The 23,043-nt window shown below is 51.5% G+C and overlaps 1 protein-coding gene across 1 annotated transcript in view; it reads left to right on the top strand.

The window, feature by feature from the left end:
* Positions 1 to 23,043, top strand: part of JADE2 (jade family PHD finger 2) — a 72,464-nt gene that overhangs the window by 7,286 nt on the left and 42,135 nt on the right. The window contains 1 exon segment of the mRNA XM_066560475.1: positions 11,132 to 11,289. Coding sequence (XP_066416572.1) covers positions 11,132 to 11,289 — 158 coding nt within the window.

The following is a 23,043-nucleotide window of genomic DNA, read 5'->3' as shown; positions in this document are numbered from 1 at the left end:
GCAACCAGCATGGCCATGGCTTCTGTGGGCAGTGGGTGCCAGGACAAGGTATCCCCATGCTGCAGAGCCACAACTCCCAAGGGCTGTGTCAACCCAGCTCCCCTGGGGAGGGAGCTGATGGGGACACACAGTGAGCATCCCTGGTGAAGGGTGGGGGGTCCTTGTGCCCAAAACCACTGGGGTCCTTGTGCCCACTCCCCCCCTATTGAGGCAAGTAAAGACAAGTTAAGTTTGGTGGGCCTGGGAGGTCCTACAGCATTGGGGTGTCTGCATACCAAGATTCCCTGGTTTGGGTGCCCTCCTGGGTGCCCTTTTATTAATGGCCCAGGTCACAGCTCTGATGGCAGGGGAGGGTGATGTGGAGACTCCTCCCTCGAGCGAGTGGGAGGCGTGGAGAGCTGTGAAATGAGAGACAGCAGGGCTGAGCTGCAGGTTGTGCTGTGTTGGTTTCCCCTGTCACAGGGCTCAAGGACATTAAGCTGAGGCCATCAGAGCCTGACCTTGCTGCAGGGTTCCCCTGGCTGGGGTGGGGACACTGCCCAGCTTCACCTGCTGGCTCTGCAGTGCAGGGTCTGGGCCTTGGGTGGGAGGAGCTGTTTGTCCCCAGGACTGTTGGAAGGGCTGGTGCTGTGTCCTGTTTTTCCTTCTCTGCCTCGGATACATTTCCACTAGCCATGGAAACTATACCAGGCATGAGCTGCTGTTGTAGCAACTGCAGTGTTTGGCAGTGGTCATCTTCATTTCAGCAGCAGCGTGAGCAAAGCCAGAGGGACATTGTTCTCACATTCCCTTCCCTCTGGACTGGGGTCTGGAGTCAAACAGTGCTAAGTTTAGCAGCAGATGAAGCTGGCATGGCTCATGTGAACTCCTCATTTCACCTCTCCTGACGCTGTGGCCTGGTGAGCACAAACCTCTGCAACATCCTCCTTTTGCATCAAGCTGAGTAGAGATTTTGAGGTTTTCCTGTGGTCACTGCCTGAATTACAGCTGCACTTGGTTCTTACTGCTCTGATAGGTTTACATTGAAATATCTGTGCTGGCAAAGGACACAGACTGAGAGAGTTGAAGTTATTTGTGCCTTGGGTAAAGAGAGGGACTGGAAAGCTGTTACTGCCAGCTGAGTTAGCTGGAAATACTCCAGAGAGCAAGAACCAGCGGTGCAGATGTCACTGACTGCTAACAAGGCTCTTGGAAAATTGAAAAATTGAATATTAGCACTAGTAATGTTGGGTTTTGGTTGTAGATGTGTCTCTCAGTGTGGGTGTGGGGGAGATTTCTGTGAGCTGAATCCTCCTTTGGAAAGTGAAGCATTTGTGGCATCTCCTCCTCCTCCTGTGGCTCTGTTACCCCTCTCTGAAATAACTGCCCATCCCTGTGCCTGATGTGTCCATAAAGGCCTTGGGTGAGCTCTCTAGGTGCTGTCAGGAGTCTCTGCCACAGAAATGCCTCATGTTAGATGTGAGAAGATGTGACTCATGTCACAGCAGTGTCACAGCTGCCACCCTGCTGCTGCCCAGTAAAATCCTTCTCCAAGAGTTGGGACATCTTTCTGCCTCACTGGTGCAGACACATTTTTGTCTTTAATATGAGTTAGTTTAATCAGCCATGTAGGATTTTACCTGGCTGCTACTGAATATAAGTCCAAGATTCCAAGTGAAAATGCTTCTGGACTTGATGAAGTGTGGTAAGAGCTGGATCCAAGTTGCTGCTCTACAACAGCTGGGGTGAAAACTATATATTAATCCATGGCACCTGGGGAGACATCAGATGCCTGCAGAGGGCTTCTCCCTCTGCTTACTGCTCCATTATCCCCTGAGGAGGGTTCTCAGTGAAATGTAGCTGTGGAACAGATAAAGTGGAGCAAAAGCTGAGCAGGTCCCAGCTTAGCAGCAGTTGGGACAGAAAGTGAACCTCTGTGGTTTATGTGAACTGAGACTAGGGGAATTTGGGGAGGCCATGTGTGATTACTCAAGCTGGAGTTTGGCCAGGATGCTCAAGCTGACAAACCATCTTTTACAAAAGCATGGTGGGCACACAGGCAGATGGAGCAGTGCAGATCTCAGCTGTGCTCCCCTCCCTGTGCATTGCCCCTGCACTTGCTGGTGTCTGGGTCTGCTGGAAATCAGCACCAGTGAAACTCAGGGCTCAGGACATTGTTGGAGGTGGGTAGAGTATCAGCCCAGGACTTGCAGCTGTGCAGGGAGATGGTTTGGAGATCACTCCTGTATGAATTTCCTCTCCAACAGCATCCTCTAAAACTTTTCCATGAGTGACCCAACTTCTGCTCTTCCTGTGAGCACCCATGAACGTGTCTGGTCCAGGCACTGTGGGGTTTGGCACATCTTCCCAGGAACACTGGGGGATTTCAGGCACAGACTGTGACCTGATCATGTCCTGTTGGAGCAAATGCTGGGAACTGTAAAACACAAACTACACTGCTATCAAACTACTTCACATGAAATAGTGAATCACCTTTTCTTTTGTCCATCCTGCTGAGGATGGATGTTGATCTCATCATCACTGACAGATGGAAACCACAGGAGAATAATAGGGAGAGCAGGATGAATGCATTAGCAGATATTGAACCCCCAGCCATTTTGGGTCTGGACACATCTTTTCAAACCACAACTCAAACTCCAGCTTTACACATTGTAGCTTTCTCAAGAGCTGCAGTGGGTGCAGGCGTGTCCTGAGGGATGGCCATGCTGGAGGATGGGCTGGGGAAATGGCAATTGGCCACCAACCTGTCCTGCCCTTCTCCAAGTCATGTCCCCTTTCTCTGGGAGCTGCTGTCCCACAGGAACAGGCATTCCTCCTGACAGCCCGGGCAGGAGATAAAAAAATCGAAAGCATTAGTGTTACATAGTTATTAGTCAGGTCAGGGGGTGATGTTTATTATGAAAGACTCTGTGAGAAGGGATTAACTATACACATTAAAAACCATCGGATACAAGGCATCTGGAAAAACAAGCTTCTTAACATGGAAAAGTACTGAGCTGTTTGTAAACATCCGCAAAGGGGCCATTGCCAGGGAGGGTGATTATATTTATCTGTGCCTGTCACGGGGCTCTGCCCGGGCTCTTCCCTGACTGTCCCAGGCACCAGCCTCTGTCTTCTTGGCTCTGTCCCTCGCAGAGGTGACAGTTGTCCTTCCCTGCCCCTTGCCTGGGCAGCAAAGCCTTCAAGGCTCAAACCTGATGCTGATGGTGCCCTGGGCAAGGCTCTGGTGCACTGCTCTGCCTGAAGGCAGAGATGAATGTGGGCAGCTGCCAACAGCTTCTTGCATCTGCAGTGATAGCAGTACCAATCTGGTGATTTTAATTAATCTCATTAGTGCTCGTTTGTCTCTTAACTTGTCTGCAAATGGAGCGTGGTGGCTGGTACCCATCTCCCCGGGTCCCTGCAAGGAGCTGCTGGTCATGCTCCCCACCCTGGGAGCTGCAAGGAGGGGATGCTCGCTCAGGTTATCTCTGCCATGGATCTGGATCTGCAGCAGGGAGTAACACATGCCTGAAGCACGGATTTCTGCTTCTGTTAGTGGCACACCAGTGCAATCCTGCCCCCGGCTGTAGAGCTGCTGGGGATGTGAGCATGAGCCTCGCTGGTTTGACTGCAGTCTTCAAGCCTCTCTCCTGTTCCTGACAGGGAACAGTTGTCAGTGTCTAAGGAGAGAATCTAAGAACAAGGCAAGTGTGTAATGATAGTCTCTGGTTCTATCTGCCAGCTCCCAGCCATCAGCAGCCCAGGGACTCCCTCGGATGCTGCCTCTGAGTCACTGCCTTAGCTGCTGTGTTAGTCATTACCTCCAGAGCTGTTTGAGATCCACAGTGCTCACCTGCACTGCTGGAATACATTTTGGAGGGACAAAAGCCTGCTTTTTTTGTGCAGAACACCTGCCTGCCAGCCCTCCAGCCGTCCTTTCTCAGCTGAAGAACCCTGTGCAGTCTGGGCTCTGCTGTGCAGGTGCTGCTCATCCCACCCGACATCCTCGCTGCCCTTCTCCCTCATTCCAGACCTTCAGGAGGACAGGGGACTGCAGCTGCAGGCAGGGCTCAGGATGAAGGGGAAACCACAAATTTATACAATTTACATTATTTTCTGCTTGCCTTGTTTAGATATTACTTCCATGTTTTGAAAGGCGCCTTTTTATATCTCTTTACAAGGATTTAACTCTTTTCCCTTCTAAAAAGTAATTCTTACTGCATTGGATCATGTTTTTTTCCTCCTGCATTGGGTATATAATGACCCAGTGCAATGTGAATTTAGTTCCTGCGCTCTCCTGTGTTTGGAGAAGAGCTTTAATGGATGTGGCCAAGCAAGACTGGACATGCTTTTATGGGGCTGGATGGGGAGAAAATCCCTCTCTGTTGAAAGGTTTGACTGCAGTTTGGCTTTGTCAGTTTTCCCTTGCCAGCATGGGGATAACAGATTAAAACCATTGTCTTCTGAATGCTGAGAAGGGCTGGACAAAAATGCTTCTTGTTCCTATTTTGAGTTCTGTTGTTCATTGAATCTTTAACATCCAGCATTTCAAGAGGAAACAAGACTAGATGAAGAGATAGGAGGCTGGCTCCCCAGTTGGACATGGGAGTTCAGGATTTCTTCCCCCACAGGCAGATAATATCTCCTTGCAAACACACTCCTGGCATTGCCACATTTCAAAACCTTGCTACTGAGTATCAACTCTCTTCTCATTTTGGAAAGGGCTGGAAAAATGTGGTAGAGCAGCAGGGATGTAGGACTGGGAGGTCCAGAGGGGAGTGGGGTGGGGCAGCCAGGGCTGCACCCACAGAGGTGCCATCTCGAGCTGATATCAAGACAGTTTGTACAACCAAAACCTATTCTCAGGGCTCCCATTGTTCCCGTTGTTTTCTCTTTCTCTAAAAATCCTTGTGACTCATGAGCTATAACAAACAATTTTATGCTTGAGAGAGTGAAGGGCTAAGAGAGCTGGCTGGCAATGAGGAGGGAGTCCTGTGCATGAGGCAGCTGGAGACTTCCCTGGTCCCAGTGTGGATGGAGGAAGGTGGTTGTGGCTGGGGTATGCAGGAGTCAGCTGCTAGGACTGCAGTAAGGGAGGGGAAAAATGAATGTTGGGCCAAAACCTGAAGAAAACCTGTTATGTCAGTGTCAGGAAGCAGTCCCACACCTGCCTGCAGTGACCTGCTGCTGCCCCTGCTTGGGAGCAGCACTCAGAGCACCTGCCACCCCTGCTTGCTGTGGAGGGGTCATCACTGTGAGCACCACGTGGCTGCTGTGGGTGTGAGGGCATCAGGGAGGATTACAGCTCTGCTGGGTGATGGAGGGAGTGAATTCAAAGGTGAGATCTCAGATACAGGCTGTGACCATTCCCTCTCACCTCTCCTGCCCACCCTCACCCTAGTGAGCGCTGTGTTTTCTGCACACACTTCATTTTGGGCTTCTCTTCTCTTGCATTGTGTACCACTGCTTTGGGAAGAGTTCTTTGCGCTAAAACTTTTTAGGGACAGAGATCTTATTGTGTATTAAAAAAATGGCATCCCATCCTGGGATTTGAAGGAGGAGGGATTGAGTTTATTCTTGTGTCCCAGGAGCAAGGTCTGAAAGCTCCAGAGTCAGCTGGGTGCAGATGCAGGGGAAGATGTGTGATGGAATTCCTGCCAGCTCGGGAAGCCTGGTGTGCAGGGACCCAGCCTGCTGGAGCCCAGCTGTGTTGGGCTGAGCTGCCTGCTCCCTCTGTTTTCTCCTGGGCTGGCTTGCAGCAGGCGCCGGGAGCCGAGTGCCCATGCTGGGGATGCTGGGGCTGTGCCAGGGCCGTGCTGGGGATGCCGGGGCCATGCCGGGGGTGCCAGGGCAGTGCCAGGGATGCCGGGCCGTGCTGAGGATGCCGGGGCCATGCTGAGGATGCCAGGGCCGTGCCGGGGATGCCGGGGCCGTGCTGAGGATGCCAGGGCCGTGCTGAGGATTCCAGGGCCGTGCCAGGGGTGCCGGGGCCATGCTGGGGTTGCTGGGGCCATGCCAGGGATGCCAGGGCCGTGCCGGGGCTGTGCCGGATCCAGCACAGCAGTCCCGGGCTGGCTGCTGCTTTCGAGCTAATTGAAGCCAGTGCTAGACGAGTGTTTCTTCTCATTTCGATGGAAAGCCCAAAACAGATCCGGCTCGTTGGCTCTCACCCAGGAGCTGGTTTTGTACAAGAGGGAAGTCGTTACTGCGGGATCAGAGTTTGGTGGTTTTGGGTCTGTTTGGGCAAAGGGGAGATTTGGCAGCCTCAGACCCACAGTGCAGTTGCTGGGAAAGCCAAGTCCTTGACAGAGCACATGGAGTGGGAACTGAATGGCAGGGAGATTGCTGGGCACTTCATTAAGAGGGGTTTGTGAGTGAATCACAGAGCTTAGAAATTGATGTGAGAGTTGTGTGGAAAGGTGGTGGAGAGGCTCTCAGAGGGGCTGGGTGGTGATGGGGCAGAGGCAGAGAAGGAGGAGAATGCTGGAAAGCAGCACAGCCTGGGAGTCCTTAGCTAAGGGAGGGATGGAGTGCAGCATTTCTGATGCCTCATGGCATGTCCATCATCCTTCCTGTTGTGGTGAGGCACTGTGTGCCTTGGCATCTCCCAGGGGTACGTGTTTTTCTCTGAGGTTGTCCAACTGTTGGACAAATTGAGGATGGTCCATGGAGAGCTCCCAGAGATGCCTCACAGATGTCACAGGGAGAGGCTGCAGGGCTGTGTCCAGTGGGCGAAGCAGCAGATCCTCACCAAGATGGAGCAGCTGATGTAAAAGGTGCCAGGGGCTCAAGGAGGAGCCAAATCCAACCCCTGCCTTGCAGGTTTCTGCCATACCTGCAGGAGCATCCTTCCAGTGCCAGGCTGGATCCAAGTGGCACATTGGAATGGGAACATCAGAGGATGTCACATTTAATGAGCTCAGGGTTTATTTGAGTTTTTTTTTGAGTCGTAAAAGCAGCACAACTTTTGCTTCAATATAGCAAATTACAGAAATTACAAAAGTGCTGATGTTTTGTTGGGGAGCACCATGGCTGTGGTGTCCCAGTGACTTCTCATGTTACTGGACTGCCAGGACTGGCTCTACTGGTGTGTCAGTCCAACACCACAAACTGGTGGGCAGCAAGGATGGGGAGGTCCTAGGGGTAGTCCAGGCTTGCCTGGCCAGTGGGATACAAGAGAGATTAAGGTTTTCCCCACGTTCCTTTCTTTGCCTGGAGTCTGAGGCTGCACAACCACACCGACCTGGTGTGGACTCTACGTCCATTTCTTTTGGAAATATGAGGGAAGAAATATCTGGGGATTTTGAAATTTCATGTTCTTTTTCCCTTTCTTTAAAGCTGACAGTAACAAAGGGAGAGGCTGGCCCTGGGCACTGGTGTGATGCATCCTGAGCATCACTAAACCTCCATGAGGTTCCTGAGCAAGCAGAGGTAATAAAGGAACATCTTGGTTTGGCCTTTCCCATTGCTGGCAGATCGATAGGCAATAACTGAGATCCCATTCAGGGCTGAAAGGGGAGGACAGAGCCTGGCCAGGGCTGTGGTGGTGGAGAGGGGAGCGGGTGCAGGGCAGCAGACAATCTGTCAGCTCCCACGGCCGGGGAGAAACAGTAAACACTCCTATTGAGGGAAAATTGCTTGTTTTCTGGTACCCAACTTTCTCTTCATCGCCAGGTCCTCGGTTCATCAGTGCCCAATTTATCCTTTATTTGGTTTTCATAAATAATTCAGAAGAGTTTGAGTAGAATAATTGAGTCTTTTCCCAACCCTAATCCCAGACAATTCAAAACAAAAAGACATTTAGATTACAATTTGAGCGTATTAGCTGTTGGGAGATTTCCAGACAACTGATCTGCTTTCCTTTACAGTTTCTGTGCTGTTCTATCATTTCTAAAGTGTTCTGCTTTGATAGTTAATAATTTGAGCATATCCAGTTCTTCATGAAAAGACAGAGGCGTCGCTATGATAAAGTGCGGGCGCGCGTGCTGCCGTCGGATGGGTGAGCTTATCTGTTTTCCAAGAAGGACTAAATAAATGAAGTAGTGAGATTGCAAATCCAGCCTGCAATGTGCCTTATCTTCAGGGAAATAGATACAATCGTGCTTATTTGGCTTAAAATTAAAACTAAGCTTCTATTCTGATGCGAGCTGAAAGGCCAGAAGGGATGAATTTGGGGAAGACTTAATGCAGGAAACCACAGGATTGGGATCTGCACCAGGCAGAGGGAGGAATTATACTGAGGGCTGGTCCCATGGCTGTGCAGGCTCCTCCATCTCCCTCTTCATCAAGAGGAGGAGAGTGATGGGCCAGGATTTTGACACTGTTCCATGGGTGACCAGCCCTGGTGTTACCCAAAGGGACAGGGCTTGTCTCCTCACTGCTGGTGCTGACCTAGCAAAAGAAAATGGTGATTTTTGCTTGGGGTAAGGGTCTGGGAAGGCCACAGCTGCTGTGGGTGCCCAGGGGCCTCAGGGCAGGGTAGTGAGATGGCTGGACCCTCCCAATGGTTGGTTGTCCTGCAAAGGGCAGTCCCACTCCCAGTCCCCCCGCAGTGTTCTCCACTGCTCTGAGCTGGCTGCCAGGTCTGGGCACTGAGGTGGAAGCAGGAGCATGCTGCCATCCTGCCCTGCACTGCCAGCACTGCCCCGAGCAGCCTCCTGCCAGAATTGGCTGTATTTGCCTGCATGAAAGGATGCAACGCTCCTGCACCCCAGAGCATCAAAGGAGGTGTCCTCAGGAGGCAACTGAGCTGGCATTGAGGGAGGAGGGTGCTCACATGTCAGCAGGATCCAGTCCAGGTCGTTCAGAAGAGCTTTTGGGTGCCCTGCACCTTTGGAACCATTCCTGCTTGCCTTTGCCCACAAATCCCTAGGGATGTGTCTTCAAAACAGTATTTCCTATAACAGTATTGTGCTATTGCCAGGGTAAGGTTAGATTGAATCTTAGGAAAAAGTTTTTCACTGAAAGGGTGGTTAAGCACTGCCACAGGCTGCCCAGGGCAGTGGTGGAATCACCATCCCTAGAGGGAATTCAAAAGAAGTGGATGTGGCTCTTGGAGACATGGTTTAGTGCTGAGCTTGGCACTGCTGGGTTGACAGTTGGACTTGATGATCTTGTAGGGCTTTTCCAGCTTTAATTTAATGATTCTGTGCTTCAGGGATTGTGTGGTGCTGGTGGCCAGAGCAGGGACGTGGCTCTGACCCCATGGTGGCCTCAGCCCCGTGTGGTTCAGGCACAGGGGAGCATCTCACCCACCCAAGCCAAGAGCTCTGAGGCTTGAGGGATCCCTCAGGTTTGTGTTGTCCTCATTGAAGCTGGGCACTGAACCTGGGTTAAGGAGATGCTGTTGACCCAGGCTGGGACCTGTCAGGGCTGTCAAGAACAGGGTGTGTTTCTACATTTTGTTTTAGAAAACACTCTACAGTGGGATTCCTGCACTTGTTTGGGTACACAGACCCACACTGGTGAAGGGACTATGATATCTCACATATCCCTTCTCATGTTTAATTAATGCCTGTCTTAATATTTTTTTTAATTTCCCACACTGGCAGTGTGTTAAAAGGTTACTGTGGTGTTTGTAACCATGGGTTTGTAACACATAGAGGCTTAAAGGTTCCTGATCTTTCCCAAACTGAGCTGACTGTAATGTATAGGCTGTTAATTATGTTTGTGGAAGGGTGTGCCAAGACTGTGTCTGACCAACTCAAATCAGGTTTCTATGGACATAGTTAAAAATGTCTCCAAACAGCTGCATCAGGAGGAGAGTACCAATGAAATTCAGAGGTCCCAACATAGCAAAGGTTGTTTATATATTGTATTAACTCTAATTGGGTTAGCAGCTGAGGCTCTGAGGATTAAACAAACTGACCTAAATACTGGTCTCAGTGGTCTTACTTAATGTCTAGTTTCCTGCATTTCAGTCGATTTGGGTTCCCAAATACTCTCCAAAGTGTGTTATCTTTGTATCAAAAAATGTAAAACTATCCTGTATTATTTCTTGTGATTCTGACAAAGCAATTCTCATTTGGAGAACAGACTGTGAAGAGATTAAACAATATCCAAAGAAAACACCTGATCCATCCCAGCCTTGTGGAAGGAATGCAGAAGTAGCAGGGACGGAGTGAGATGGTGTCCAGGCAGGATTGCTGGCACTGGCAGTTATTATTCCAGCTAATAGCAGATGGTAGAGAGGAGAAATCATCCATTTTCATTTACAATTTATTTTTGTGCTGCAAGAGGCAGGATTGCTCGAGTCATTGCTGTCAGGCAGCCCTCTGGAAGGAAAACCTTACTTACCGTGAGGGATATTTTTAGAATGAGTTTTTCATCCTTGTGTATTGGGAGAAGATGCTGCAGGGCCACGAGTGAGATGGAGAATGAACCCATTCACTGACTGAAGGACTGGAGGATTTTCCTACAGAAGGGGGCCAGTGTTGATCTCACAAGGGGTTTATTGAGTCAGGAAAAATCTGTGTGGATATGTAAGCAGCACCTAGATCACATTTTAGCTGGATAATTTCTGTCTGAAGCTTTTGTCTGTCCCTGTTCAGGACAATGAGGTGATGTGATGGAGGCATGAGGGTGCTTGGGGCAGTGAAGTGACCTGAAGGGGACACAACGGTGCTCAGGATGGTGAAGTGACATGAGGAGGATATGAAGGTGCTTGGGAAAAAGTGGCTGTGTCTTCCCCACATCTTCATTCAAGACAAGGACAACATGTTCTTGTGGCCTGTGAAGGCCAAATGTGGAGAAGCCCAGTTGCTGTACATCCCTTGGCATTTGGAGTAGATTTGTGTGGTTGTGTTGAAACCATCAATCCCCTAAGACAAAGCAGCCTGTTTCTTCAGTTTGAAACTAATTTTTGGTCTGCATCTTGTCCAAGTTCACACCCTGTGGCTGGATTTCCTGTCTGCCCAGTATGGGAGACCTTGAAGGGGTTGCAGCTGCAGGGCTTGGGCACTTGGCACTGCCTGGCTGGAGGGGAGTCCCTGCCTGTTGCCATGTTCTCCTGCCCAAAACTTGCCCTGCAGGGGCTTAATTTGACACCCTGAAGTTGGTGATGCAGACACCCCCTGTGCTGTGCCTTGGGGGCATTTTCCCTGGACACCCTCCCTGGACTCTGCACTCAGGATGGTTTGTTCCCATGCAGGTTTTCAGGACGGATCTGATAACAGCCATGAAGATCCCTGACTCCTTCCAGCTGAGTCCTGACGAGTACTACGTGCTGGCTGATCCCTGGAGGCAGGAGTGGGAGAAGGGTGTCCAGGTGCCAGCAAGTGCCGAGGCCATCCCTGAGCCTGTGGTCAGGTGAGTGAGCAGGGTCTCCTCCATCTGGTTCTGTCCATGGGGAACCTGGTCCTGGCTGGGGACCTGTCCTCTCTGTGGGGTTCCCTCCGCCTTGGTGGGGTGCACACCATCTGGGAGAGCACATAGAGGTGATGCTCAGGATCCTGGGCTTGCACAGGGATGCTCTCACCACATCCTGAGAAGTCCCTCTCTTGTGTGTGGCTTTTTTTGGGCAGTGGCCAGCTGGGATAGCTCCTTGTTTGCTCTTGGTCAGGAAATTTTAAAAAAGACCTGATAAAATTGAAGGAACAATAAAAAAATAACAACAGACAACCATGCAGAATGCCAGCCTGTGCCTGGCTGCTTGATGCTTCTCTGTCGAGGAGCACATGGTTGTACCGCTGGTATTTCACGGCAGGGGAGCAGGAGTTGGCCCTTAAATTAAAAACTTCCCTCTTTACCATGTTTGTGCAGATTGGAGACGTGCTGGGCATGCTGAGATTCAGGGCTTGGGAAAAGGAGCCCAGCAAACACAGAAGCATCTCCCAAGACCTTGTAGAGACGACGTCTGTCAGCAGAGATCGGGGGCTCATTAGCTATTTTAAAATAGGGAACTGAGGTTTAAAATAGACACTCAAACAGCTGCTCAGGCGAGAAGGAAACATGGGGGAGCTGCTACTCCCTTTGACGTGTGTGGGGGATTATCCCAGGCCAGTGGCCAAAGCTGTGGGGGAAAGGTTGGTGCTGCCAGTGGGGGGAATGGAAAAGGATGGGAAGGGACCCCAGAACTTGCAGGGCTGGATCTGAAAAGTTGCAGGATCAGACCCAAAACTCCCCAATGGGTTTAGAGGAGCTTTGCATCTCTGGTGTGTTCCCTTTGTGACGTGTGACACCGTGTGTGCATCCTGCAGAAACACTGGTGCAGCATCGTGCCAGGGTGATGCTGGGGCTGCTCACGGGAGCGGGGTGGCTGCTGGGGGATGTGTTTTGCCAAGGGATTTGGGCACAGAGCAAAGGCTGGTGGAGGCTCTGCTTGTCCCACAGCAACAGCAGCTGCTGCTGCTGCAGCTGCCGACCCCGCTTCTGAAATAAACTTTTGTGTACGCTCCCCTTCCTCCCCCGGGGAAAACAGAGAAAGAAATGAAACTTTAATGAGTCTGAACACATCAAAAGGGAAGTTGTAAAGGGGGCTGTTGAGTTGATTTAATCCTTGGGAAAAAAAAAAAAAAACACCCAAAAAAAAGGAGAAGGGAGAGAAAAAAAGCCTGTGTGTGAAATATCTTTTTTTAGTTGTCTTTGATAGCTAACCGCAGTCTGGCCTCGCCAGTGCTCTGCTTCCCAGCTGAGGGCTCGTGCCGGGGCTATTTCCAGCTGAAAAGTGATAGCTTGGCACTGCCTGGGCTGGCAGTGCCCATGTAGAGCTGGGAGTGCTGCTTCCCAGCAGTGGCATTTGGCATCCCAGACCTCTCAGCCAGGGGCTCCTGGGGTGCAGGACAGGCTGGAAATGCACCTCTCTTGTCTCCAAGCCCTTGGATTTGGGGGTGCTGGAGCAGCTCTGCTGCATGTTTTCATGAGTGGATATTCCTAGAGTGACACCTGGAACAGGTCATTCCCTCCCAGGTCCCCATCCCACTCTGTGCTGCTCTGGCACCCCCAGCACCATGATGGTGGTGGTGGTGTCCCCCTGTGGTTTCTGGAGGGGACATCCTGGTGCTGCCCACTCACCTTGAGTGGGAAGTTTCCCTTCCAGTGTCAGTTTCTCTTCCAGCGTTATCCTCTGAAGAATTTCCTAATTCTTGGGATTATTTTACTTGTTTGATTATTCTAATTGGCACTTTTCCATAATCCTTGATGAATTGCCTCCTGAAATAGTTCCAGCTCTTTCTTCAGTACTCAACATGTTTTTAGTTCAAGTCTTGCTCTACAAAGCGTTTGTTTTATTTTTAAAGCAACAGATATTAGAAAGAAATTCTTCCCTGGGAGGGTGGTGAGGTGCTGGCACAGGTTGCCCAGAGAAGCTGTGGCTGCATCTCTGGAAGAATGTCCAGGCTAGACAGGGCTTTGAGCAGCCTGGTCTAGTGGAAAGTGTCCCTGCTCATGGCAGGGTATTGGAACTAGATGACCCCTTTAAAGTCCTTTGTAAGTCTGTAATTCTGAAATCTGTCCCACTCTCTATGACCTCTCAGATACTAATTGCTGACTCCATCACTCCCAGCTCATCCCAGGTGGATTTCTGCATCCCGTCTAGTTTGTGTCACACCCTGCTCATCCCAAACTGCTCCTGCTCTGCTTGGAGATTGTGCTGCTTGCCCACAGCTTCAGCTTCCTCTTCTTTCTTCTGCTCTTGCTCTGTCTTGCACTGTGTCTCAATTGCCTGAACCATCTCTCTCTGCTGGCTGGACAGCAAGCACGGCCTGGAGGGCTTTGTCCTCGGATAGATGCCTGTTTGGGATATTTTGCCTTCCCCAATGTGATGGGAGGGAAATGAAGAGCTCATTTTACAGCAGTGTTAATGGTTGCACCTGGTTTGTAGCCATGATGCACTCCCAGGGGGACAGGCAGTGACACTGCCAGATTTTTTTTTAATCAGGACAGAATGCACGCCAGAAGGCACAGCAGAGATGGTGTGTTCTGCTGAGCAGCTCTCCCTCCCAAAGCATCCCTGCCCTCAAGCTTTTCCCACTTGGGCCACTGATGTGAGAATGGGAGGTGGAAAGGGCAGTGTTGGACTGCCAGGGACAGTGCAGACTGCAGTAATTTTGCTATCTCCAGGGTTAGACAACTCCTTCTTGCATCTTGCCCTGTTTTGGAGAAATGTCAAATGTTTTTTCACAAGAGATGACTCTATTTCATCTGCCTTAAGAGAGCAGCCTTAAAAGGCCTTACAACTCCATTTACCTCCCCTGTTTAATTGCTCTAATTCACCCCAGTCTCCCTCCCAGGAGCAGCCACCTTGCTGGTCTGGCCTGAGCTGCTGCTTTTGCCCCCCACCCTGTGGCTGCTGCCCCATGGCCTCGGCATCGCTTTCCTCCTTTGCTTCCAAATTTTCCTTTTTCCCTACTCAAAAAATTTTGTCTAAACTGAACATCCTGTCTGTGTTAGCTGTGGACAATCCAAATTCCTTTAATCTGCTGAAAAAAGTCCCAGCATTGATGTTTTTTCTGGACTGGAAATGTGGAGCCCAGCGGCTGCTGCTCTTCCTCGCTGACAGCGCTCTGCTTTCCCCATCTCAGAGGTGTAACAGAGCATCCTGCCCTTAGGGGGGGATGCCTGTGCTAATCCAGTCCTGATGTTGTCACTTCTGACAGCCACTTCCATGTGGAACTCCTGGGGGAGGTGAGCAGGCTGGAAAGAAGACAGGAGAGCCCTGAGAGCTGGTGAGCAGACAAGCACTGCCTGCAAAATAATAGGCAGCCCATGGTGCTGCTGCTCAGGACTTGGTTTCTGGGCTGAGCCATGGGCAGCCAGCAGATTGTGCTGTGGGATGGGAGCTACTTCGTGCTCCAGAGATGGAGCTTGGTGTCTGAAAGGTGCTGTGAGTCGGAGCAGAGATGGAGCAGAGATGGAGCTTGTTGTCTGAAAGATGCTGTGAATTGGAGCAGAGATGGAGCTGTGTCCCAAAGGTGCTGTGAGTTGGAGCAGAGATGGAGCAGAGATGGAGCTCATTGTCCAAAAGGTGCCATGAGCTGGAGCAGAGATGGAGCTCATTGTCCCAAAGGTGCCATGAGTTGGAGCAGAGATTGAGCAGAGATGGAGCTCATTGTCCCAAAGGTGCTGTGAGTTGGAGCAGAGATGGAGCTCATTGTCCCAAAAGTGCTGTGAGTTGGAGCAGAGATGGAGCTCATTGTCCCAAAGGTGCCATGAGCTGGAGCAGAGATTGAGCTCGCTGTCCGAAAGGTGCTATGCACTCAGCCACTGCTGCTCTTCTCATCTCCCTCCTGGCTGCTTGGAAACCAGCTCTAGGTTTTTTGCCTCCAAAGCTGAAAATGAGATTTTTAAAACATTTTGTTTTACTGGAGCTGTAAAATGTCAAAAGCTGGGGTAGAGGCAGAAGGCAAGAGCTGTATTTTAAGGAATGCTTTCCTCAGAAAGCATCTGTCTTAAACTGCCTTCACTAAGAGCCACCTTAAACTCCAGGGTCCTTTCTAGGTTAGCACAAATTGCAGTGCAGTTGTGAGGAAAGCAGGGGAGGAAGAGGTGCAGCATATCTTGGCTTGTTGTCTCAGGAGGATGCTGCTGGCAGCCACCTGGATGCCAGGGTCATCAGAGGCAGCACAGGAGATCAGCTGTTTCCTCTCCACGATTACTTCTGGCTCACGGCTATTCAAAAGGGTTTTATTTGAACCTGAGAATTTTATTGGCCTGAGAATTGCCCAGAGCTTGAAGGGCTCCTGTGTGGAGATAAAAGCCACTTCCAGTCAGATGGGAGCTATCAGAGGAGCGAGCAGTCAGGGCAGCTTTCCCTTCCAGCAGGCAGGCTGGCATCCCCTGCCCTGTGTCTCCTGGTCACCCACCTGCAGTGTGGTGGTGACACTGCATCCCCGTGGTACTGTGCTCCACCTCTGCTAGAGACCATAGTGGAAGGATCTCTGCTGGACCAGAGCTGAGCCTTACAGCCCCTGTGTGAACTCTGCAGTTATTTTACACTTGTGTAAACAAGAGGCACAGAGATTTCCAGCATGAGGAGATCCAGATGCAAGGTCCCAGTCTGCTGTGGGATGCAGTTGGGTGTTGGAGGCAAAGCTGGCTCATCTCAGCTTCAGGATTAAACAGGGTAAAGTAAGAATAAGAGTTACCAGCAGTTTGGGAGCATCAGGGCTTTGGGTACCTCTCCTGATGTAAATGGGAAGATGGGAAAAACTCAGATGAGTTTTGTATTCCCAGAGTCACACCATAATAAACCCCAAAGGATGTGGACTTTGCTGGTTGATGTGTGCTCGTAGGAGGCTATGGAGCCATTTTTGAGTTGATGTGCCAGGGACCTGGGCTTGTCCCTTCGTACTGGTGGCGATGCATGTTGAGCTTGCACAGTGCAAGCTCAACACTTCCTAAAGCAGCGGCACCTACGTGGGATTTTATGCACCTGTGCAGGTTTTATTTCCTCCTTTATTTAATGATTTAATGTTCTTGGCATGTGGCTCCTTCCCCAGGCTGACAGGGATGCAAGCAGGATCTCAAGGTGGCTCTTGGATCTCGCATTAAGCCACATTAGTATGTGCTGTAGATTCTGTTTCCTGTGAATTTGCACACAGCGGGAGGACGAGCAGGAAGGCTGCTTCTTGCTGGCAGCCTTCCCAGATATTCTTGGCATTGCAGATCTATACTTGCATCGTCGCTGTGGCCCTGTTTTAACAGAAAACAGAAAGTGCTGTGCTAACAGGAAGGCACAGCCCCGGCGAGCACCGGCGATGGCGGCACCGGCACAAACCGTCTGCTGTGTCGGCACCACGGCCCTGTCCCTGTCCTGTCCTCCCTCAGTCCCCTCTGCCCTTCTCTGATGGCCACACAGAGGTCAGGCAGCTCCTGCTGTGCTCAGGGAACACATCCAGCTGGTGCAGGGCTGGCTGGATTGGGTGGTGTGGCACTGCCCACTCAGGTTCATCTCCTCCGGGCTGTTCGTTACTGGACTCCCATCAGGAGGTGCCCCCACATGTCCAGGAGTTCCAGCAGCTCTTTCCAAGGGTGTGTATTGCTGGCAGGCTGTGCTTTTGTGATGCCAGTGTCACTGGCAGAGGAGGCACACGGAGCAGGTCTGTCTGTGGGAAGCAGTGCTGGAGATGAGTGTACTGAGGCGGGGAGAGGAATGAACTGGTGCACCAGCAGTGGGTGTAGGACTGGGACACATCCCTGCCCCCATCTGGCACTGAGAAGACACCTCAGCTCCTACTCTCAGGGCTGGGTGCTGCATCCAGAACACCCAGCAAAGGGAGAAAGCCCCTCCAGGAGCGGTCTGTGCTGCAATGTGGAGCATGGTAGCCTGAGGAAAGGTGGCCAGGCTGGCCTGGCAGCAGGGTGGCACGATGCAGATGTCCCAGCTATGCCTGGACGTCACCTCTCCGTGTCCCCTGGGAGTGCTGGCTGGCAGCCAGGCTGTATCCCTGCAGTCCCAGCCTGGGGAGGGCTCCCCGAGGCTGCCTGCTCAGTGTGTACTCCATGAACCAGCACACTTTGTTCTCAGTGCTCAGATTGGACTTCCTCTCCTCGGTCGGCGACGCAGGCTGGCTGTTGACTCATCAGCTGCTTCCCTTGGGCTTTGCTGCAGAAGGGGCAGGCAGGATTCTGCAGCAGTTTGAGGAGCTTTTGGAGCACAGCTTTTTTTCTTTTAACATAATCCTTTTTTTTTTCTTTTTTTTCCCCCTGTTTTTTTTTCCCCTTCCCTCCAGCTCATCATGAAAAATGTGTGAGTTTGGAGCTTGCAGATGGCATGCTGGCGATTTTACAAAGGGCTATTTCTTGGGTTGGTTATCCCTGTTCTGTGGCTGCCTGCCCTTGAATATGCCTGGGTTCTGGTATGCTCCAGAAATACATGTACACTTCCCTCAGAGACTGTGCTCTGATCAAAAGAAATGAAAATCCCAATTGCCTTAGGCCTAAATGTTTTGATCACAAGCCCTGGGCTATGTGTGGGGAGAGGAAGGCTCCCTGCCTGCCCATTCCTGGGGACCCCCACAGTGACAGCTGGCTGTGGTGAGGATGGGCTGGCCAGTGGCACTGGTCCAGGACTGCAAAATAATCCCAGTGATGTAACATCAGGGAGTTTGGTCTCCAGCTCTGCCACTGGGAAAGGGAGGTTTCCAGTCAGATCTGCTCAGGCATCCCTTGTCCCTGTAGGCAGAGGGGAGGGATGGTCTGTGCACAAGGTGGTCTGTCCTGCCAGGGCTTCAGGTACCTGGTTTAGGGTGGGATGAATCACACCAGGACAGCAGAGGGTCTGGGCCATGCAGAAGGGGCACTGGTGCTGCAGAGGGGGCACTGGTGCTGCAGAGGTTGGCACTGGTGCTGCAGAAGAGGCACTGGTGCTGCACAGGGTGGCACTGGTGCTGCACAGGGGGCACTGGTGCTGCACAGGGGGGCACTGGTGCTGCAGAGGGGGGCACTGGTGTTGCAGAGGGGGCACAGGTGCTGCAGAAGGGGCACTGGTGCTGCAGAGGAGGGCACTGGTGCTGCACAGGGGGCACTGGTGCTGCAGAGGTTGGCACTGGTGCTGCAGAAGGGGGCACTGGTGTTGCAGAGGGGGCACTGGTGCTGCACAGGGGGCACTGATGCTGCACAGGGGGGCACTGGTGCTGCAGAGGGGGCACTGGTGCTGCAGAAGGGGGCACTGATGCTGCACAGGGTGGCACTGGTGCTGCAGAAGGGGGCACTGGCGCTGCAGAAGGGGGCACTGGTGCTGCACAGGGGGCACTGGTGCTGCACAGGGGGGCACTGGTGCTGCAGAGGTTGGCACTGGTGCTGCAGAAGGGGGCACTGGTGTTGCAGAAGGGGCACTGGTGCTGCAGAGGGGGCACTGGTGCTGCACAGGGGGGCACTGGTGCTGCAGAAGGGGGCACTGGCGCTGCAGAAGGGGCACTGGTGCTGCAGAGGGTTGTTGGCTCTTGCCCAGTGCCTGTGAGTTCTTTGCAAAGGAGTGAGTGTGATTTACTCTGCCTGTTACTTGTCATCATTTCTGGTTTACTCTCTGCTTGACAAGTTCTTGTGTGGGCTTTCAGCAAGTCCTCACCTTTATTAGTTTGCTATGGGAAATGTGTTAATCCAGCCTGTTCTTACCTCATTCTGAGCCACTTGGACTTTTATTTTGAATGTTTGCTAATCTTCCCAGTGGATGCCTGTGGTTTATACTGGATCAAGCACACAGAAAGTCAAGTGTACTTCAGCAGCAAATGTATAGCACGAGTGAGCTGGATTTCCTGCTGCTCTGTAACAAGGTTTACAGCTCTTGGGACCAAGTCTGGTTTGGTACAGCCTTGGGAGCCTCCACATCTCACTCCATTGCCTCTGCTCTCCATCCAGAACCGTGGATTTATTGTGTAGCCAGGCAAACCCCAGCAGCTCTGACTGCTGGGCTTGCAACCACAGCCCTAATGAAATCACCTCTTAGTGATTTAGTGCACCTTGGGTCCCCTTTGAACAATGCAAGCAACTATTACTTTTAAGTGCTCTCCAGAGTGATGGGAGGAGAGGGATAGCCCAGCAGCAGGAATAGCTGCTCAGTTCTTGGTGCTGCTGTGAGTAGTCCTGTTGAATTTAGGTGAGGTGTGGCTGGAAAGTGAGCTTCACTATGTTGCCAGACCTTGGGGAGGTGGAGGAGAGCTGTAGGTGGTTTATCTCAGTGCACTTGAAGAAGATCTGGAATATCTGATCTAACTGAAGGTGTCCCTGCATTTGGCATGGGGCTTGGATTAGGAGACCTTTAAAAGTCTCTGCCAATTCAAACCATTCTGGGGTTTCATGAGGGGCACCCAAACAAGTGTAGCTGCAGGGGATGGTGGAAGAGGCAGGTGGATCCCTCCTTGTTCTCTGGGGTGGGCTGTGAGCTGCCTGGAGTGTCAGAGCTGTTCTCATGTGCTTCAGGGTTCAGTGTCAGTTCAGTGATCCAGAACACATTAAAAGAGTCTGGGTGCTGCCTTTTCAAATTCCTCAAAGCTTTGCTTTCACTGGGCTGGGTTTCTGTAAGGAGACCCATGTGCAGACACGGTGCTGGTGGATGGGAGTTGTTGTCATCTTGTGCCTGTGTCTGTGTTTTGAGCTTTGCCACACTCAGCCCTGTGAGTCACAGTGTAGGGGGATTTGTCCAGTTCTTGGTCTGCTGTGGCTCATGCTCAGACCATGGCAGGTGCAGAGCCACCACCATTGCTCATGTCTTCTGTTTCTGGTCTCCATTAGTAGGTGGATACAAAGGCAAGTGGAGCTGTTTGCATTACTGAAGTAATTATGGAAACATTATCTGGCTGGGATAATTAATTCCAGATGCTTTAATGTTAGTAGCTTGGCTTAAGTTACATAAAGAAGCAACTTTGTTTTTGTCTTTTTATATCCAGAAAACACACACTCAAGTGTCCCTGGCTTCTCTAGTAGCAATTCCAAGACATATATTGCTTAAATGGAAATGAGCAGGATACTGGCAGCCTGCAGGCTGGGTTGGGAGGAGGTTGCTGTGTGACATGGGTCCCTGAAGGACCATGGGTGGGTCAGTGATGCTCTTGGAAAGGGGGAGAGGAGCACTTGTGGGTGCTGGGGTTGCTCTGCCCTGCTTGCCTCAGGGAGAAGGTGCTGTGTGAGCATCCTCTGCAGCTGCCCTGGAACTGGAGGCTGCTGTGTTTTGCTGGGTTTCAGAGCCAGGAGAGCAGCACAGGCTGTGTCACCTCCCAGCAGCAGGGAGGAACAGTCCCCCTGCTGCCTTCAACACCACTGTTAGAGCTGAATGGCACAGAGAGAAAAGGGGAAAGGAATATGGAGAAGATCTTTGCACAGCATCAGAAATTATGTGTGCATTTTGCTCTCAGCCCAGACACTGCTTTTGTCTGGTCTGCCAGAAAAACATCTGTGTTTTGTTGTTCAGTCAGCCCACCAGCAAACCACTGCCCAGCCATTGCTGTGTCCCTGCAGCCCTGGTTTTCCTCTCTCAGAAGCTGTGGAGATGAACCCAGCTGTGCTGTGGTGCTCTCCTCTGCCTTGGGAAAGCAGACACTGCCCTGCACCTGAATTCTTCTGTACCAGGTCCCCGCTCCCATCTACATCAAAATGATTCTCTGGGCACTGAATCAGAGTTGCAACTTAAATAATTCATTTGTTGAGCTAAATCTCAGTGAGATTTAGGCTGGAATATAAATGTGAGAAAGACAGGGACATCAACACTGGTCTTCCTCTAGTCTGCTGGGTATCAGGCTTTTTATGTGGTGATAAACAGCTCAGAAATGGAATTGGAAAAGCTGTCTGGGTTTCACAAGATGGCTGTTTAGTGCCTCCTGTTCACTTGTTTTCCTCTTTTTATCACATCAAAGAAGAGTGAATCACTTTCTCCTTAGAGGATTATGTTATTCCAGGGGCCTGGAAGGACCCACTGTGGTTACAGGCTGTTACAGAAGGAGATTTCAGATGGGGAGGGAACAGCTTAGCATTTTTCTTACTGCACCTGTTAATTGTAATTGGGAGCTTCAGCTGCGTTTCTGTAAAACTTCCAGAGCCTGCCTATGTAAATCCTAAACTGCCAGCAGCTTGGGAGGGGCCACCTTAATGGGAATGGGATTGTCACAGGGGGATTTCCAAGCCCAAAGAGAGAGCCCTTGAATGGTCCTGGAAAGGAATTTGGCTGTGCCCTGCGGAGCTGTGCTGTGCTGCTCAGAGATCAGATGCTCCCCATGGCTCCGGATGCTTTAATAATGAAAATTTCTGATGTTCACTGGGTAGCAACGAGTGTCAGAATCCAGCTGGGAAAGAGCAGCGGCAGCCAAAGGGGGGCACCCTGTCCTGGGCTGGTCCCTGCCTGGCAGGGGACAGCAGGGTCCCTGGGACATGCTGGGGTCCCTGAGGCATCCCGGGGTCCCTGAGGCATCCAGCAGGAGCCTGGGAGTGCAGCCTGCACAGGCAGCCAGGCATTGCTGCACAGGCACCCAGCATTACGTCACCTGGAGCTGCACTCACTGGCTGCTGGCACCGAGGGCAGGACGCTGCTGCAAGCAGCATTAACCCCTTCCTGAACATCCTCAGTGCCACTCAGGCAGCACAAAGGGACCTTCCCAGAGCTGAGCATTAGGCACTGATGTCTGTGCAGTCAGGGGGTGCATTTTGGGCACGGCTGCTCCTGTTCCTGGATGCTCCTGGGGCCAGGTTCAGCTGCTTTGTTCTCTCAGTACAGCAGCAAAAGGCAAATGGAGCTTCATGGCTGGACTGTGTGTGTAACTGCCTGTGTAGGTTTTTGGGACAGGCACTTAAAGGAAGGTTTGGGTTATAGCAAAGGGCAGTGCCAGCCCAGCCACCCACTGTGCCCATCAGGGCAGTGGGGACAAACTGCTCGTGGCACTGAGCTGTGTGCCGCAGCAGGGATGTACACAGGAGGGGCTGATGCTAAGTTCCCTCCATCAGCCTTTTTCACTAGGAATGTGCTTGTTGCAGCCCCTGCCATGAAGAGAGCCTACAAATGGTGCAGAATGGGTGGCAGATGGGGCCATCCAGGCTTCCCTTCATCCATCAGCCATCACAGGTTTCCCTTCCCAGATCAGAGGTTCCCCTTCCCATGGCTGCTCTGTTGATGTATGTTTGCATGATGAACTTACATGGATTTTCAGAGGCTGTTGCCAAATCTTGAGGGGGTTTTGGCTCCAGCAGCCAATAAGGAAATACTACAAATCATTTATTTTCTGCACAAAGTGATCCCAGCAGTGCCATCTCATTCTTCTCAGGTTCTTGTTTGTTTTAAAGAGGGTTTGGTGACAGTGCCCTGTTTAGATGCACTGTGTCACCTCTCTCCCTCCCTCTCCAGGACCAGCTGCCTCCAGCATCTCTTCTCCATCCACAGGAGGATGTGTTGACAAACTCTGTACCTGTGGTCCCTCTGCAGGGTTCTGGGCTCTGGTGTCAGGTTCCTTATGCCAGGGGTGCCAGCAGGGTGCCCACAGGGCTCTGAACTCTCTGTGCTGGTGACCAGGGTGCTCCAGATATTACCTGGAGTATCTTCAGCCAAGGAGGGAAGGGGTGAAGTGCACAGGTACCTGTCAGCACCAAGACCTGGGTGAGCCTAAAGCCACTTTTGGGCTCATCCAGCTGCTCAGGCCAGCT

This window comes from Molothrus aeneus, chromosome 15 (genome assembly GCF_037042795.1).
Source record: "Molothrus aeneus isolate 106 chromosome 15, BPBGC_Maene_1.0, whole genome shotgun sequence".
NCBI classification, from domain to species: Eukaryota; Metazoa; Chordata; class Aves; order Passeriformes; family Icteridae; genus Molothrus; species Molothrus aeneus.
Note: the sequence above shows the minus strand (reverse complement) of the source record. Positions and strands in the feature narration are given on the sequence as shown.